At 37.6% G+C, this 17,815-nt stretch overlaps 2 protein-coding genes and 3 non-coding genes across 6 annotated transcripts; 4 read left to right on the top strand and 1 right to left on the bottom strand.

The window, feature by feature from the left end:
- Positions 1-7,545: 7,545 nt before the first annotated feature.
- On the top strand, positions 7,546-7,618 carry TRNAK-CUU (transfer RNA lysine (anticodon CUU)). The gene has a single exon. It is a non-coding gene; the product is annotated as a tRNA-Lys (tRNA).
- A 157-nt stretch (positions 7,619-7,775) lies between these two features.
- UCH2 (Peptidase C12, ubiquitin carboxyl-terminal hydrolase 1) lies at positions 7,776-10,622 on the bottom strand. 2 transcript variants are annotated; one of them, XM_021965429.2, is made up of 6 exons: positions 10,456-10,617; positions 10,034-10,081; positions 9,433-9,479; positions 9,024-9,070; positions 8,794-8,896; positions 7,776-8,709 (listed from the first exon to the last, which is right to left on the bottom strand). In XM_021965429.2, the coding sequence occupies exons 2-6, from the start codon at positions 10,062-10,064 to the stop codon at positions 7,933-7,935; spliced, it is 1,005 nt and encodes a 334-aa protein (XP_021821121.1). In that variant the 5' UTR covers positions 10,065-10,081; positions 10,456-10,617; the 3' UTR covers positions 7,776-7,932. The 2 variants fall into 2 exon arrangements, with proteins under 2 accessions (XP_021821121.1, XP_088103526.1); XM_088247400.1 differs by lacking the exon at positions 10,034-10,081 and having other exon boundaries at positions 10,456-10,622.
- Positions 10,623-10,876: 254 nt separating this feature from the next.
- Positions 10,877-10,960, top strand: LOC148297906 (small nucleolar RNA Z159/U59). Its single transcript, XR_015833333.1, has one exon. It is a non-coding gene; the product is annotated as a small nucleolar RNA Z159/U59 (small nucleolar RNA).
- Positions 10,961-11,092: 132 nt separating this feature from the next.
- On the top strand, positions 11,093-11,166 carry LOC148297905 (small nucleolar RNA Z159/U59). The gene has a single exon (XR_015833334.1). It is a non-coding gene; the product is annotated as a small nucleolar RNA Z159/U59 (small nucleolar RNA).
- A 3,798-nt stretch (positions 11,167-14,964) lies between these two features.
- On the top strand, positions 14,965-16,403 carry LOC110762756 (vacuolar iron transporter 1-like). The gene is made up of 4 exons (XM_088254467.1): positions 14,965-15,311; positions 15,411-15,496; positions 15,791-15,905; positions 16,001-16,403. The coding sequence occupies exons 1-4, from the start codon at positions 15,064-15,066 to the stop codon at positions 16,305-16,307; spliced, it is 756 nt and encodes a 251-aa protein (XP_088110593.1). The 5' UTR covers positions 14,965-15,063; the 3' UTR covers positions 16,308-16,403.
- Positions 16,404-17,815: the final 1,412 nt, after the last annotated feature.

Genomic DNA, 17,815 nt, shown 5'->3' with positions numbered 1-17,815 from the left:
TCAGAAAAGTTCGGTATTACCTCAGCAAAGTTTGAGGTCGTACCATGATGATATGTGGAGTTTGGGAAGACATGGTTTTGAGGAGCCCTTATCTGCGCATTCGGTGGCGCAAGGGACAATTCAAGGTTGAGATCATCAAGGTGAGTGCATGAGGATGCCATTGTTTTGTTTTTGGATTTTTTGATGTTTTTCTCTGAATTTGCAGGAAGAAATGCGGGGTACTCTTCTACTTCACCGAGATGAGTTTAAATAGACTTATACAGACGAGGGAGCCGAAAGCACTTCGGATCTCGAGGGTGCTATCCTGTGCTCTTTTCTCTCGGATCCCTTCATTTCTGGCGCAAATTGCGAGCACGTTTTTTTTTAAAAGGGAGCATGTCTACACTTTCACTTACTTTTGCCTCCCTGTTTTCTGATGTTTGTGTTTTTGCTTTTTCAGTTTTTATTTTATTTTATTTTATTTTATTTTATTTTCAATTATTTTCTTCTTGTTTGACAGGTTTCTTAATAATGTAGTTGGAAGAAGAGACAAAATTAAAGATGCGTCTTGGACACCTGGTGCAAGAATCCCAACTCTTCTTTTAAATTCTTGTTTGAATTGCGTGTTTATTTCAGTTTATTTATTTATTTATTTATTTTGTTTTTTATTTAATTAGGTAGTATAATTTAAAACTCATAGGATATTCTTTGAAGGAGCTAAATTTTTGGTAACTCCAGTGAGCAACCGCAGTCTATACAGTGTCTAGGAGTTCTTTAAGGCGACACCTTCGGTGTCTAAGAAGTTAGGGTTTTAAGCGGGACCATTGTGACCCCTCCAACCTTCCCGGAACCCCTGGCTGTGTTTTCTGAGGCCCTTAACTGGTCATCCTTAAGTTTTTCTCTTAAAAGAAGAAGCAGTTATTTGTGTATTTACTTAACTAAAAAAAAAAAAAAAAAAAAAAATCTTGTTTGGGTCTTCGTGTTTTTGTTTGATTGTCGTTCTTTAAATTTAGGGTCAATCGTTTCTTTGAGATAGCTAACGTTTTTATTTCCCAATTAAAGAAAAAAAAAAAACACACATACACTTTAAAATTAAATAAAAACTGAAATCATTTCTTCTTGGCCTTCGGTGTCTCGACCATAGGAGCTTTGAGTTTGGCCCTCTGGCTGTCCTCTTCCGGGGCTTCACGCACAGCCTCTTGGGGCTCATCACTTGAGCTCCCAAAGATCGCAATTTTAGCTTGAGCATAACTACTCTCGCGATCTGCTTGCTTGCGTTTACCCGGTCGGTCTAGGTCCTCCAGCTGCTTTCGCATGTCGCGAGAATACAACTCTACCATCTTTGATAGGTTTTTATTCTCGTCCCGCAATACTTCTAGCTGGTGTCGATTCACCTCCACTATCCTTGACCTCTCCCTTTTTAAGCTCTTTATAGCACTTTGACAATCTTCAACCATACTTCGCTCTGCCGCCAACTGAGCTTTCAGCACCTCTACCTCATGGGACTTCGCAAGTAGGCGATGACCCAAACTTGCAACACATGCTGTACTCTGCACGCTCAATGCCAGGGCATCACTCGTGACTCGGTTGTCATCCCTTGTCCCGAACACATGAATATCTTTGGGAGTCACTAAATTTCTGCCAACTCCAATAGCAACATCGTTGTCTAGGAGTATTGAGTCATTGACAGACACAGGCCCCCGTGAGGAGCCAAAGTAGGGCATCCATACTGGTGCTGCTGCTTGGCCCCGTGTTTGAGTCGGTGGAGCTAGGTTGAGATCCAACGAAAATGGGTAGGAAGAGGCCATTTGATTTCTCACTATTTTTCTTCTTTTCTCTTTTGTGTTTCTGAGTTTGTGGTTTTGTTTTTATCCCCTTCTTTTTCCTTCTTATAGATATAGTCTTTGACAAACCCTAGCCATTGCAGCGTCTAAGCATTTCTGAATCTCCAGCATTCATCGAGTCCCACAACCTTCTCGCTTTCCAACCGTACCCAACACATTTATCTCGACGTGACCTTTCTGAACGGACGCGTTCAGTAAAGTCATCACGACTTTGTATGGCCCCGTAATTTCTGCTTGTGGAGTCTGCGGCGCCTCTATGCGTCGACACGTGGCTCCTGCTTTCTGCCCGTGACTATCCATGAGACGACATTAGGGACCACGTGCTTTCTTTTCAGAAATCCCACTTTGCGCTCATAATTCACGTTTTATCTTCTTTTTTAAAAATAATAATAATAATAATAAAATGTGTGGGCTTCAGAATTCATTTTGGGTCGGTTTTTCACCTTGTTTGGGTTTCAAGGTGGGTTAATTTCATTGTGGGCTTTGGGCTTCAAATTTTTTTGGGTTTCAGAATTGTGTGATTAGGGTTTACTGTTTCATTTTTTGTTTGTTTGTTTGTTTGTTTTGTAATTTTTATTTTGGTAATTATTTTATTTGTGTATTTTAATTCTTATGTGTTTTGTGATTTATATTTACTTTAGTACCTTTCATTTCTTGCTATGACATTGCTTGTTCCTAATTTTTAAACATTGAGGACAATGTTCATTTCTAGGTTTGGGGGTATTGGAGTTTAGCATGTAAATTTGATTTTTTTCCTTAATTTAATTTAATTTTTTTGCTTGTTTTTATTTTTATTTTATTTTGTTTGAGTCTTGCTTTTATTTTTATTTTGATTTTATTCACTTTCCGAACACAGTTGATGAGATTGTGATAAATGTTTGCATGACTTAAATGAAAATTGGATTTCATTTTATTTTAGTGTTTTTTTTCTTTATTAAAAAAAAAATTTAAAAAAAAAATTTAATTTGGCATTGTTCTAACATGATATGCTTGAAACCTTCTTTAAACTTGCCATTTGTTTCATAATTTTCCAATTAAAGGATTTGCATGATCTAAAGAATTGTATGAAGCATAAATTAGATTTATATAACCAACCATATAAAGTGAGCTTTTGAGCCTTGTACTTCAATTCATGAGTGTTATATACATACTCTTATTTTCTTGTCATCAAAGTTGTTGTTTGATCTCATTATTCATTGATTTGGTTGAACACTTAAAAGTCATTCATTCTTATGCAATTTGATTTCATGACATTTAAGAAGTGATATTAAGGCCCTCTTTGGATCGTTTGTGCCTTTCAAGCTAACCTTATGCATGCTTAAGCATGATTTTCCATTGTTAACCATTTTGAGCCTACATGTAAACCTTTTCTTTCATTTACCAATTTTATTTCCTCGCCTTAGCCCGAAAAACAAATATTTACCTTTCTAAGGAACTCATGAGCTTTAATTGGGATGTGTTTTTCATACTAAGTTTGGGAATGGGTGTTACAGTTCGAAGAAAAAAAAATCACACAATTGGTGAAAGAAAAGAGAAAATTTAAGTGGTGGTTGATTGAAATTTCATTTTTGGGCCTTCAAAATAAATTGGTGTTTGTTCAATTAAAGGAAAGGAGTATCAATCAATGTAAATGAAGGTATAAGGAGTTTTGATCATGTAAAAGAAAAAATCTAATCGTGATGATTCGAAGTCTTGTAAACAATTATTTTATGCTCTTACATTGCGAGTTCCTTGGACTTTGTATTATCCATACCTTTCATTTCTTACTCACCTTACTCCCTTGGCCCAGTTACAACCTTTACTAAAGACCTAAATTGATCTTAAATGTCATGTGGTTGAATTGCATTCATTTTCTGCTTTTAAGTGTTTGGCATCCTTCTTGAGATCATATTAATGCAAGTTCTTCATCTTTCTATTCTGAGTTAAGTCTTTATGGTTTAACTCTAATCTCATGTTTATAACTGAGTGTTGCATTATAGCCCTCTTCTGAGTGATTCATTTGTGAGAGGACAACTTTGGTGAGATTTGAAGTTGAACTTGTGCTTTGTATGATTTTTGAAATTGTGTGAAAACTAAGATTGGGGAATTTGTTGCATTTGGCTATCACACTACTACACTTTGAGCATATTATGTTTTGAACTTTGCCGCTTTGTGAATAATGTCTAAAATTGAGTTTTTATTGTTAAAAACTTTTGAGTCATGTGCATGAGTCATTTCTCTTCAGAAAATGTTCGGAAAAATTGTTTTAAGTTCTTTGTGTTTTTGTGTTTGTTTTTGTTTTTGGTTTTGCTTAAGGACTAACAATCTTTAAGTTTTCTAATTACTTTGTTTTACAGAGTCAGTAAAACGTTTGTGGGTATCGTATCTGTTAAACCCTCAGGAGACACAACTCCTCCTACTAGGGATGCCTAGAGGTTTAAAGGCTTGTTGCATATGCTAAATGCAATCGAGTTACCTACGAAAGTGGTTTAGTTAACTTCTAGTTTTGTTTTTAACTTTGTTTTGTGTTGTTTTGCTCGAGGACTAGCAAAATCTAGGTTTGGGGGTATTTGATCGGTTCATAATTGTATATTATTTCTTACCCTTCTAGCTTATGATTTGGTTATGTTTTTGAGTTAAACTTGTGCTTTTAATCCTTTTTGTGTTTATCTTTCAGTTAATTGAGCTTTAGGTAACAATGATGGCTTTGGAGAACATAATTCATGCAATTCAAGCATGTTAAGGCCTAATTTGGATGAATTGATGAAGAGCTTAAAGACAAATTCATTATGGCTACAGCCCCCTGCCAGTCCAGTTCCGTAGGTCATATTGCAAGCTTTGTTTCAGTAACCTACATAGCTCGGATGAGGCCACATTCTTCATGAAAGTTGCTCCAATTGGTGTGTACTATAACATATCCAAAATTCAGCCCCATTGGATAAATCTGGAGTCCGTTACCTAGCAAACACAGAACCATGCTCAGGATGGATCTTATCAGCGCGGAAAATGAGTTAGCAATTTGTTTCGGCCTTAACTTCTTCCTCCGACCTTGGATTGGCCCAAATAACATATGGCTGGAAAGAAGACATTCTGAACTTCAATTTCAAGTGCTTAAAGTCCTAATTTGATTAAGAGAAGCCCAAGTTGTAAGCCCTTGAAGTTGCTGGTCATGCTGACCTCAGCATGTGCTGGTTGGATGCTTGGTCATGGTGAGCTAGGTATGAGCTATCATTTCTGGTTGGAAGCTTGGTCATGGTGACATGAAGATGAGCTAGGGCTGCTGGTGGGATCTATTGGTGAAGTGCATCACCCAATTTAGATTTTCTAATACAAGTGCATCAACCATTTCAGATTTTATAAAACAAGTGTTGTATGCATTAGCCATATTGAATTCAGATTTTCACTTCCCCTAGGCCTATAAATAGGGAAGTTCTCTAAGCTTGTAAACACACCCCAAGGGGGGGAGCTCTCAAGCACTTCTCTAGAGCTCCCTTCCCTTCTCTCCCTCAAATTCTCTTAGTTTCCCTTTGTAGTTCTCAATTGTTGTAATAAGATCATTCTATTAAATTTTCTTTGTACTAAATATCAAACACTTTTCCTTTATCTTCTTCTAAATTCTTCAAATACTCTCTTCTCCAAACACTTCCCAAACACTTCTCCCATTTCCTTCATCAAATTCTCTAAAGCTTTCAAACACATGTTCTTCCAAAATCCTCAAAGTTCTCAAACATCTCTCTACTTCCCTTCTCTTCCAAAAGTCTCCATGTCTCAAACACTTCACAAACACATTTCTCTTCCTTCCCTAAGTTCTCAAATTCTCCAAGTTCACAAACATCCTCCAAGTTCTCAACCACTCTCTTCCAATTCTCAAAGTTCCTAAACACTCTCTTCCAAAATCCACAAAGCTCTCAAAACACCTCTCTACTTTCTTCTCCAAATCCTCCAAGTTCTCAAACACTCTCTTCCAAATTCCCCATGTCTTAAACACATTCCCTTCCAAAATCCTCAAAGCTCTCAAACACATGTTCTTCCAAAATTCTCTAAAGTTCCCAAACACTTTCTTCTCCCTCCTCAAAGTTCTCAAACACTTCCTTTCTTCCTCAAAGTTCTCTTAGTTTCCTTAATGTTTTCTTAGTTGTAATTTATTTTTCTTGTAATGTACATTCTTTCTTCTTGTTTTGTTCCTTTTGTTTTCATTTTTGTTTTGTGTAGGAAAATTGAATTGGATCATTCAATCACCAATCCCTGTGGAATCGACCTCGCACTTACATATGCTAAACTACCAACGGCTCGTGCACTTGCGAGTATCACAAGTTGAGGATGCAGCTGAATCCATTTTGGTGCAGCTGAATCTACGCAACAACTATCGACCTGCAACTGCAACATCAAATTCATCAGCGGAAAGAAAGAGATGATGATGATGATATCAATGGAATTCTAAGTCCGAACCCAGTACTTGTGAAAAAGGATTTGTGATTTCTAAGTTCTTGGGAACCAACCAACCAATTGTTGTAAAGATATGATTAAAATATGATGAGTTAGAGTTACCAACCTCAGTAGTGTCTCCATTTTGTTGATGATGATGTTCTTGAGGAGGTTCCAGTTCCACTTCTTCTTCTTCTTCTTCTTCTTCCTCGTCATCATCTTCATTTTCACGCATGACTTGTTGGAACCACAGGCTCATCTCTCTGACGCGATCTTTTATCCTTTTAAGCCTCTGCAAATATAATAAAAATCCATTTTCAAGAACCATCCGTTCATAATTGATTTATGAAAGATACGGATGCAATTCAAAGTCAAGAGAATGAAAGATGGAGGTGAAGGAAGAAAACCTTAGAATTGGGACTGGCGTCGTCATCGTCGTCGTCTTCGTCACCAGAGGAGGAGGAGGATTGACGAGAGATGGTTTTGAGAGCAGGCGAACACGAAGAAGGCTTGGCATTGGAAACGGAGCGGCGGAGTGCGGAGGCATAGGCAGAGAGAGCAGCCGCGCCGGAGGCTTTATCGGTTGAGGCAGAGGCAGGAGAGGCTGCGTTGGGGCACTGCAGCTGATTGTGACGAGAATTAAAAGAATAAAATGGAGGAGGAGGAGGAGGAGGAGGAGAAGTTGGGTTGAAGCGTTCGGAACTGCAGCGGCGAAGAAGAGGATTAGGAGGGAGATCAAGCTTCTCTTTCTTGGGGTTGGGTTGGGATATTGGTGGGGATTGGGACGGGGATCGCCTTTTCAATGTTCTCCTGGGCTTGGGACTGGAATTGGGAGATTTGAAGCTGCTGCTGCTGCTGTTGTCAAGGCGGAGCATGGACAAGTGTTTGCCAACCACCGCTGTGTATTCTTCTTCTTCATCTTCTGGTTCTGGTTGTGGGTTCTTAATGTTCTGGTCACTGCATTCAGCCATTAATTCTTCTTCAACGAATTCTTTATCTCTGAAATCAATTGCTTCTTCTTCTTCTTCTGGTAGGGAGGGAGAGATTCTTGAGATTCTTGAATCTTTTATTTTAATAATTGGATGCAGAGTTGAGAATGAAATGCCTCCTCTCTTATATATAAATATAGCGATATACATATTTAACGGCCTACGAGAGTCTGTTTCAACTTTCAACTCTGACGGTTGATGAAAGTAACTAACTCTGAACGAAAGGAAAACCCAGATAGATGATGATTTAGGCGCCAAATTAAAGGACGTTCGCTCATAAGATAAATCTCTCATACAATTAAGTTAGCGTGCCATACTCTATCAGCAAAGCCCGTCTAGCTCAGTTGGTAGAGCGCAAGGCTCTTAACCTTGTGGTCGTGGGTTCGAGCCCCACGGTGGGCGACTATGTTTTTGTTTTAATATTTTCCTTTTCTCATGCAAAGGAGCGGAGGAGGGTTTTGAGTTGTTGCAGATGCTATGATGTTCAACCATTTATTATTCCACATAATTCAAAGACATGTATGTTTCTTGACCTAAAGCAAAGTAAGAACAAAGTCAATTCAAGGGAATGTCTTACCAAAATAAATTATGTTTAACGAGTAACCTAAAGAAAGCATGTATAAACCCCAGTTAGGTTCACCCACAATTACAACTGACATCACGAAAAATAATCCACAATCCCATCATAGTACAGTTAACCAAACCATCATTCTCATTCATCTAGGGTTGCCAGATTTTTGCTTTGCCTTCTCAATAAGAGGCTTCAGCTGCTTCTTCTCAGCAAGAATCTTGAGGAAGTTGAACAAAAAGGGTATGTAGTTGTGCTTCCGGCGAATATTTTCTGTCCTCCACTTCTTAAATTTTTCTTCTTCCATCAAGATCTTCTCGGTAGCGCCCTCAATTCCAGCATTAATTTCTGAAAGACCTTTGTTCAGCGCTTCAAATTTGCTACTGTCGGCCGATCTCTCTGATTGTAAGGCAGACAGCTGCTGCAAAATGCGCTCCCTCTTCTTTTGGAGTTCCTTAAGTTCAGCAGTATATATCTCTTTCCTGTTCTTTATTATGGCCAAGAGATTGAATCTTATCTCACTTTTGGAATACCTTTCAATGCGCTCCTGGATTACAGGTTGTACCGTCTGCAGCCATTCCATGTCACCTTGCCCACCAGGGCACTGTCCAAGGCTAATCGGCCCCTCCTTCAGTCCATCAAGCTCATACAGGACCCCATCAACAGGCAAGTAGCTTATAAAATGGTAGACATCGTCATCTTTTTCAGCTACCTTCTGCTCCTCAGGAATAAACGGCTCAGGCCTTGCAAAACTATTATGGGCTGCACGGATAGCGTCGCTGTTATTTATTGCCAGGCCTTTCAGTTCAGGTGGAAAATTCTTTGTAAACTCTTTCAGTTTTGACAGTTCAGGACCAATGTCAACATCCGGACAGTTCATGAGGATAGACAAGATTGCTTGGGTGGCACAAGCATTATTAATAACCTATGAGGATATAAAAAGTATAAGATCAGAAGAGCTTACAAATGTATCATTACTCTAGAAAAATACATTTTCATGAACACCAACCTGGCTTGCAAAAAACAAATTAGGATTTGGATCCTTAATTACAAGGCGATCATCCCTTTCCCCTGGACGCCATTTGAATAGGAAAATCAAACCGTAAACAGGCCTGCAAGATGCCAGAGAAAAAAGAGTAACTACAACATCGATACTAAAGATTTAAACTTAAAACATTTGCTATAGTGGAAATGAGGATATCTGCCTGGGCGATGAAAGCTTAAACGGCCCTTATGTACCTCAGATTGTTCAGAGAATCAAGGTCCAGTGAATACAACTCCTCAACCTGCAAGGCCACACCAAGGGCATCATGGCATACGTGAAAGAAGTGAACTATAACCAAGTCACAACATAACACTTAGACTCTGACTACAATGAAAATTAAGTAAACAATTTCTTTGAAAAGTAAAACTTCAACATAGCTTAGTGAAGAAAAACGGGTTAAGTATTGGATATAGTTTACATTAAGTTAAAGATAAAGGATGAAGTGTTGGATATAATCAATATCACAACAAAAGGAGCGAAGACATCTCCAAGAAGCAATTGCAGCCTAAGCCCAAGCAGTAACAGTAGAAATCAACCCATAAACTAAGATCAGTGCAGGGTAAGCATAAAAATAAAATACAAAAGTAAACAAAGAAGGCTTACCTGCACGCCTTTTACTTGCATCTGCTGAATAAGTTCTGTAAACACCCCTGAAATGCAAAGTAGAACCTTCAAAATACTAGTAGAGTCCATTTCTACTATAGCTGTTTCTATTTTTCGAAAATAATAAATGTGTCATAAATTATCCAAATCCTATACACTATCACTCTGCATCATCAAATCATAACTTTCATCATCCATACAATCCCAAATGTATTTTTTTTAAACAAAAATTATGGTCGTCAAGCAAGTGTTGTCAACAATTTAGGCTTCCACTCATACATGTAAAGATACAAGAGAAAAGCTTGTTTTGAAGTCAAATTGGAATTTCTCCAAGTTTCTTTGAACTCAATAAAGCATGTCAGTTCTGCCAGTGCAATTTCTATATCGAAACAAAAAGTGAAAACAGCTCCATGTCAAGATTTACGCTGAAAAGAGGGACCGGTGAGCTGATACCAAGATATGAAAGGCATTTAATGTAGGAGCAACATCAGGAAGTATAACAGAACGTGATAAAGATTTTACAATTTATCAGCGTGAATAGATGCTCACCTAAACTTTCACACACACACACACACAAACAACAAATTTTTCTGAAATTTACCTGGGTCGGACTCAATCGTGCACCAAGACATGGTGAAAAGTACTTAATCTGATAAGAAAGAAAAAGATGTATTGAAAACACGTCAGGGAAAAACAATGAAGAAACGTATAAATTTATGAGCTTTGATTGAGTTCCGGGCACAAGTTCAGCAAAAATTTAACAAAATTGCAAGTATATATTAACAAAGAGCAACATAAAGCAAAGCGAAGTGCCAGACCAACAAACAAATTATGACAAACCTACTATTTTTATGAAAAGAACAGAACTTTCTTGTTGTATTGTATAATGCTGCAATTGACTAAGCACAAGAATCCCCAATTCAAACAAAGAGGGTTTCATTCCTCTATTTCGGTTCGAAACGGGGAGGTTAGCAAGTTCCCCGAGTAAGAACCAGCGGGAAACGAGGAAGAAGAGAAACTCACCAGAAATCAAAACGAACGACGTCGTCAGCCTCCTCCACCGCTCCTTCTCTCTCTCTCTCTCTCAGTCTCCCTCGTGAGATTTTGAACCCGTAGTCTGTTTCTCGTCTATTCCTTTCCCTTGTTATTCTTTTTGGGGTTCATCATCTTCTCCTTTTTTGTCCCAGCTTTTTGTTTTGAAGTAAAGCCCAGTCAAAAACTCACCAAAATCAAAATAAAATGACAAAGGCCCAGTCTATTAAAATCTTCTTGGCCCAGTCCATTGTTGCAGGGGCTAGGGTTTAGCCGCCCCACTCTATAAAAGGGGTATCTTAGCTGAACAGCGTAGCAGACTCTCACAGACGCTAAGGATGTTTGTGGATGTTTTGAGTGACTGATTTTTCTAGTTTGGATTTTGGGGTTTTATGAAATAATATCTTCTTTTGCTTCTAATGATGATGTTTCTACAAAACTTTCGTTCTCCTGAGCTTATCAGTGCTGAGAAACTGGAGACCTGAACTGAAGAGCATTTTCTATGAAGATATATATTTTTCTTTCATCTTGATTTTGAATTTGATTCTTTTGTTAATTTTTGTTAATAGTTGTTACCTGTGGTTTTTCTGAGTAACTTTGCTGTGTTTATTTAAGAAGATCTTCTTTTGTTTCTAATGATGAAACATTCAATTCTCCTGAGCTTATAAATGCTGAAAATCTGGAGACCTGAACTGAAGAACATCACGAGAAGATATTCTTTTTATAAGTCGTTCTGTATCAACATTTGCATTACGTTTGAATGTTTATCTGCAAAATTGAAAATACTAAAAACCAAATCTAGAAATTATAACCTACCTCTGTATAATCACGCTGTGCCCGTTTCATGTTTTTCTGCTGTTTTTGAATCATTTGCTATTTTGTTCCTTAATCGTTCATGCTTTTATTGCTGAGTCTATTTTTGTGATTGATGTACGGTAAATTAGCCCCTCCAAAATCTGACGCATTTTTTCTGCCCAAACTTGTTGAGAACGGTGAAATCCAGAATGGTGAATGAGCATTTGGACTAATTAATAAAGGAAAAATTGATGAGGCCAAGAGGACCCAATATTATAAAAACGAAGCTGAAAGAGATCTTAAACCCCAAGAAGCAGCGTGATAAGGCTTTGGTCAAGGCAACCCATGGGCTCAGAAAACATTTCAAGCCCATTCCCCGGAAACATAGCCTTGAAGCCTCGCACAAAGAGGGGAGCTTCTATAATGAGGGGTTACAATGAGGGGCTAAAAAGAATTGTGGGAACCATGAGATGTGGTGTGGTGGTAGGTCACCTCATTCCTTAACCATGAGGTTGGGGGTTCGATCCCCGCCCATGAGAATGAAGCGCATTTCGTGGCCAGTCGTTTACCTCTATTGGGAGAGCTCCCGCGGCGAAAGGGATTAGTCACTGCTGTCGGCGGTGGATACTCTTGGGTCTCACCTATAAAAAAAAAAAAAAAAAAAAAAGAATTGTGGGCCCCATACATGTGCTTTTTAAGAAAGAAATTATCAAGTGTCGGCAAGAACACTCAATATCTCATGCAAATGCATATTCAACAGCCAATATTAAAGACGCGAGGATATCATTGATGATGATATTTTAGATGGCTAAATTTATAGCACTCGACTATATTTAGCCCTATAATTAAAGATGGCCTAAGTACGCTCTATATAACCCCTCACTATAGCCCCTTCTAACCTCTCTCTGTACACAGACAGAGACCATCATGCCAAAGGAAATTTTGGGTTTGTTTGCACCGTAGAGAGAGAGGCATGAAATGAAAGGAAATACTTTCAGCAAATTATTTTTTATTCTTTTTAATGTAAAATGGGTTGAATGAGCTTTGAGGGTATGATCTGAAAAAAAAAAAGCGAAGATAAAGCCAACTTTATAATTATTGTTATCCGTACTACTAGTCACACGTCTGTAATGTTATTTTGCTAGTGGCGTTACAGATGGACCAGTTCATATCTAGATTGCTACAGATTCCTTCTCTCTGTTCCTCTTTTCTTCCGTGACTTTATTTTCTTTTTTATTTTGTTGTCTAATTGCACTGTCACTGACTCACTGTGCCTGAGCAAAGCTAAAGCAAAAAAGTTGGCGCAAAAGCCTTGTTTATTTGTGGCGCATGCCAGACAGACATGGTGATCAGATCAGATTCCTTATTTTAACCCGGTATACTTCCACACCACATCCACAACTTTAAAGCCTACAATACAAATGCCAAATTGCCAATGAGATGGGAAGAACAATTTTAAAGCAGAGCTTTCATTGGATGCACTCACTCACTTGTTTCAATTCTTTTCTTCCTTCCTATTGCCTTCACTTTGGTTCAAAAAAAGAAACTGAGAACTACATAAAACCTGATATCTATGAGATGCAAGCAAAGAAATTCATAACTATAGTTTTCACGGATTCAGTCGTAAATTGATTTTATTTTATCCCCTACTATTTGCAGTTTAATGGAAAATCAACGGAAACCCGGAACTTTGCTAGGAAGGAAAAGATGATCGAGATGGATTATGAGGTGAAGAATACAGTAAACAAAAAGATTGAAATAATATGTTCTGAAATCCAAGAAACCCACATTACACGTGGTAATGATGATGAACAAAGAGCCAAAGATATATTTTTCCAAACAAACAAGAAGCTGGGCAGAATATTTGTTTGAAGAAATGAGCAACATTACTTATCATGATTCATGACCAATGGTGTTGCCGGGACATGCTTCATACTGTTCCATTTTTCAAAGCAAAATTAAAATTAAGTTCGCATCTTTTCTTTTCGACAAAAGAATGGGCACATGTTGATTAAATGTGAAACACATGTGCTGCACAAATCATGTTCCTGTGGTGGATCTCACTAGGTGCGTTAAGTATATTCTGAGGAAACTTCTTCTTTTTTATTTATAATCAAATAGAAATTTCATTAGAAAAACTTCAGTTGTACATCTAAAATACCAATCCCAAAAAAGCAACAAACTAACATAAATAAAAGCCGTTCTAAAATCACTAGCCCACATCACAACAATTAGCCATAAGCCCAAACAAAACCCATAAACCTAACATAACTAAAACCCTAAAACAACTCATGAGCCTAAACGAACCCTACCACCATCACCTGAAGCAACGCAGTTGCGGCCGCGGCCACACCCACCACCGCATCCGTAATAGATTTGGGGAAAATATGATTTCCAGCGATCTACTTGCGCTTAAAAACGAACAAATAAACAAAAACAAAAACTTTACCAAAAAATAATTGAGTGATTTGCAGCAACCTCGGTCAAAGACGATATAGAATCAAATTTAGAGAACATGAGCGGCATTAGAGAGCGGGTTTTGCATGTAGGATTTGATTGAAAGCATAAACTAAAATGGGTGATGGGGAACTTCAATTAGCCATGGCTCAGAAGAAACAATCACAAAAGGCTTTTTAATAAAAATAAAAACCTCAATGGACTTATTCACAAACCTAAAAGGAAAAGACGAGAATAGAAGAGGGGAAGAAGGGGTAGTGACGCTTCTTCCTCCTCCCCCCATTATGAAATTTTCCTTTTAAGACTCATAGAGAGGGGAGAGAGCAACTCATATTCTAAGAAAACTTAGAAGTGCATTTAAGTTTAAAACTTCAAAAGTTTTTTCATAGGTAGGAAAAATGCTTCCTAAGCACATTTGATTTTTCAAACAAAACGCTTTTAGAGGCTCTTGTATTTTTCTAAGAAGCACATTCAAACATGCTGTAATTGTCAACGAGAAGATTCATTAGATGAATTGAATCATATCAGTCATGGTGGTTAACGAAGAATATCACCAATAGAAACTCATGTATTCAGAATAAAGTTGATCCAAAAGTTAAGTACAAAGAAAGAAACGAGATTCACAAGTGATTTGACTAGTTGACTTTTTATTTTATGTAGTGCAATAGTTGAGAATTGTGTTTGTAGTTTTCTTCCCTTAATTCAACTTTGGTGAAGAAACTAAACTTAAATTACCATAGCATATTAGCATGCGTTTGGATAAGGGCCTGTGTCTCACACACGCCGTGTACTTTAGCTTTAGAATATATATGTACGAGGCCTGCCACACCCACACGCAATGTCACCCAAAATTTCAGCCTGCTTCCTTGACTTCACACGTAATGTGACCCGATATCACACAAGAAATAAATTTATTTAAGGAATTTTTCAATGAAAACTATATAATATATATATATTAATTTAAAACTTTATATAATGCATGTGACCGAGGCCTATGGTGCGCACACGCCAGTGAAGTGACAGGTGGGTCAAAAGTGAAAGCAACTTTTTCATTTTGTTATTTTGTTAATTATTCGGCGGGTGGGCAGAGAACAAACGGTGGACCCAAACAATACATATCGCTTTAATTTCTCTTTATCTGGCCTACCACCCTTTTTTCTTCATAATAATAATAATCTCAATTTACAAGTATATCACTAATTTTGATTGACCCCATCTTCTTCCTTCATATATAAATACCCGGCCTTTTCCTCACTCTCAGACTTCATCCCGTGGGGCAGCCAAGAGATATTTCAATAGAATCGCTTTAGCTTAGCTTCAGAGACTCAGTAGAGTAGTTTAACAAAAATGGCAAATCAAAATCAAAATGGGTATGCAGACTTGGAGAAGCAGATGCTCATCCTGCATGACCATGAAGAGAAGCACTTCATGTCTAGTGAGATTGTGCGTGACGTCATTCTTGGCGTATCGGACGGTCTCACCGTCCCTTTTGCCCTCGCCGCCGGGTTGTCCGGTGCGGATGTCAGCTCCTCCATCATTCTCATTGCTGGCATTGCTGAAGTTGCCGCTGGTGCTATCTCTATGGGGCTCGGCGGGTATTAGTTAATATTATTTAAATGAATTTTCTAAGAGATTTTGTTTTTCATTTATTATTAATTTTATTGGTAATAAAAGCATGATGCATGACTTTGCAGGTACCTTGCTGCTAAGAGTGAAGCTGATCATTACATGAAAGAACTAAAGAGGGAACAAGATGAAATCATCGCTGTCCCTGATACAGGTCTCTCTACTTTAACATTATAATTTTACCATATTATTATATATTAATTATTTAGCTCTGACTCTGAGTGTGCAGGCAGAATTAATTCACGAGCTATATATATTTATAGGCTGCCTGCTTAAGATCATGTGAACCTCTCTTTTAAACTTTACACTGTAGCTGAATATGATTGATGGGGTTCTTTTTTCTTTTTTAAATGATTTGTTCCTTAATTGTGTATATATATGCTTATATATATGATTGGAACATAATTAACATATTAAATAAAGTTGATATATTATAAATGAAACGCAGAGGCTGCTGAGGTTGCGGAAATACTGTCACAATATGGGGCTGAACCACATGAGTATGGACCTGTGGTGAACGCTCTAAGGAGGAACCCTCAAGCCTGGCTTGATTTCATGATGAAGTAAGTTAATTTAAGTATAAGCTTATTAATTCACTGATTTATCAACTAATTATTTATTAATTAATTATATGGCCGGGATCATTGGGTGGGTGCAGATTTGAACTGGGACTGGAGAAACCAGACCCGATGAGAGCCCTACAGAGTGCAATGACAATTGCGTTTTCATACATAATTGGAGGGCTGGTGCCCCTCGTCCCATACATGCTCATTCCAATTGCAACAAGGGCTGTGGTTGCATCTGTCATCCTAACCATCGTGGCTTTGATGATTTTTGGCTTTGCAAAGGGTCACTTCACGGGCACCCAACCCTTCAAGAGTGCCCTCCAAACTGCCTTCATTGGGGCCATTGCCTCTGCCGCTGCTTATTCCATTGCTAAACTTTTCCAAGCATACCACCATTAATATTCATTAGTTTCAACTTTTTTTGTTTTTGTTTTTAAATTACATGTCTTATTATTTAACTTCATCCTTCTGCTTCTATTGATCGTTTTTCTAGTACCTATATATCCGTTAATTTCTAGCTAAATCTGCGTTTTACAATATTAATTTGCTGCTAGTGTACTGGTTGTTCCATGGTTTAATCTATATTTAGCTTGAAATATTCCTTCCTTTCTTTGAAAAATGACAACAACAAAAGTTACATCAACATAATTAATAATATTAATATTAATACGTGTTCAAACAATACTGTTGAATAAATCAGATCTACAGAATCCAAAGTAATATTCCATACACACCACACCACACCACCTGATATGCAAAGGCTGCCAGGCCTGCACCAATATTACACTGACTGTCTTTATCAGCACACCATTTCTTAATTAATAATTAATCCACCTCCATTTCCATCCAGTTCCATGGATGCCACTTGCCCCATATCCGGAGAACCTTGGATATGTTTCTGCATGTTGGAAGGCAGATTGCTCTTCCTTCTTCTGATCGCTACTTCTTGAGTAATTGTTATTTTTCTGTTGCCATCATTGTAATCGTTAATTACCAGCCAATTGCAAACAACTATACTACAATTTTGAGCTTCCTTTTCGCCAACCCCATTAGAGCGGGAACGTGCGCATATAGTTATCCAACCGAGATGAATTATTGTTTGGTGGTGGGACTGGATTTTGTAAAATGGATAACAGTTTAATATATTGTGTCTTACAGTAAGTCTCATTTAGAGAGATGAGATTAATACGGAGTAGCTTGGATCCAACTCCAATCTAATCTAAGCCGGACCACCAAACGAGGCTTATAATCTTCTTTCATTGTACATGTATAATCTTGTCATTTCAAGATGTATACGTTTGAGGCCATCTCCAAGTGAGAGCCAATTCCTAAATTATAGTCCAAGATTCCCAAAATTTATCTTCAAGAGTGGACTATACAAAGGACTACCCAAAAAAAAAAAAAAAAAAAAGGAAGGCTACACAAAGGGCCAATTCCTATATTGAGGGCCACATGGCCCTTTGACCAATGCGGGCTAAATATTTGGATGGGGTCTAGCTGACGTCACCTAGACTTTAGGTAACGTCAATCTTTTTCTTTTATTTTTTTTAAATTCTAAAATATATTTTAAATAAGATATAAATAGTAGTTTAATTAAATTAACTAATAAATTTACATAATATACTAAAAACTATTAAAATATTAAATTTAGTCCTTTACTGTTAGAGATAGTTAAAATGTAGCTTGATACTATTCCTTATAAAATTATGTTTTAGAGAGCTAAATGTAGTCCTCCCCACCTAGAGATGGCCTATCTGGATGCAAACTTGGCTTCTTCTTTTGGGAAAGATGCAAGCGTGGGATTTAGGAGATTAATGAATTTGGGTTTCGACATTAAATTCCGTATCAACTAGAAGTACATGCAATGTATTTGTAATGTTTCAATGAATTTGAAATTACTAGTATAA

This window comes from Prunus avium, chromosome 1 (assembly GCF_965620075.1).
Source record: "Prunus avium chromosome 1, drPruAviu1.hap1.1, whole genome shotgun sequence".
NCBI classification, from domain to species: Eukaryota; Viridiplantae; Streptophyta; class Magnoliopsida; order Rosales; family Rosaceae; genus Prunus; species Prunus avium.
Note: the sequence above shows the minus strand (reverse complement) of the source record. Positions and strands in the feature narration are given on the sequence as shown.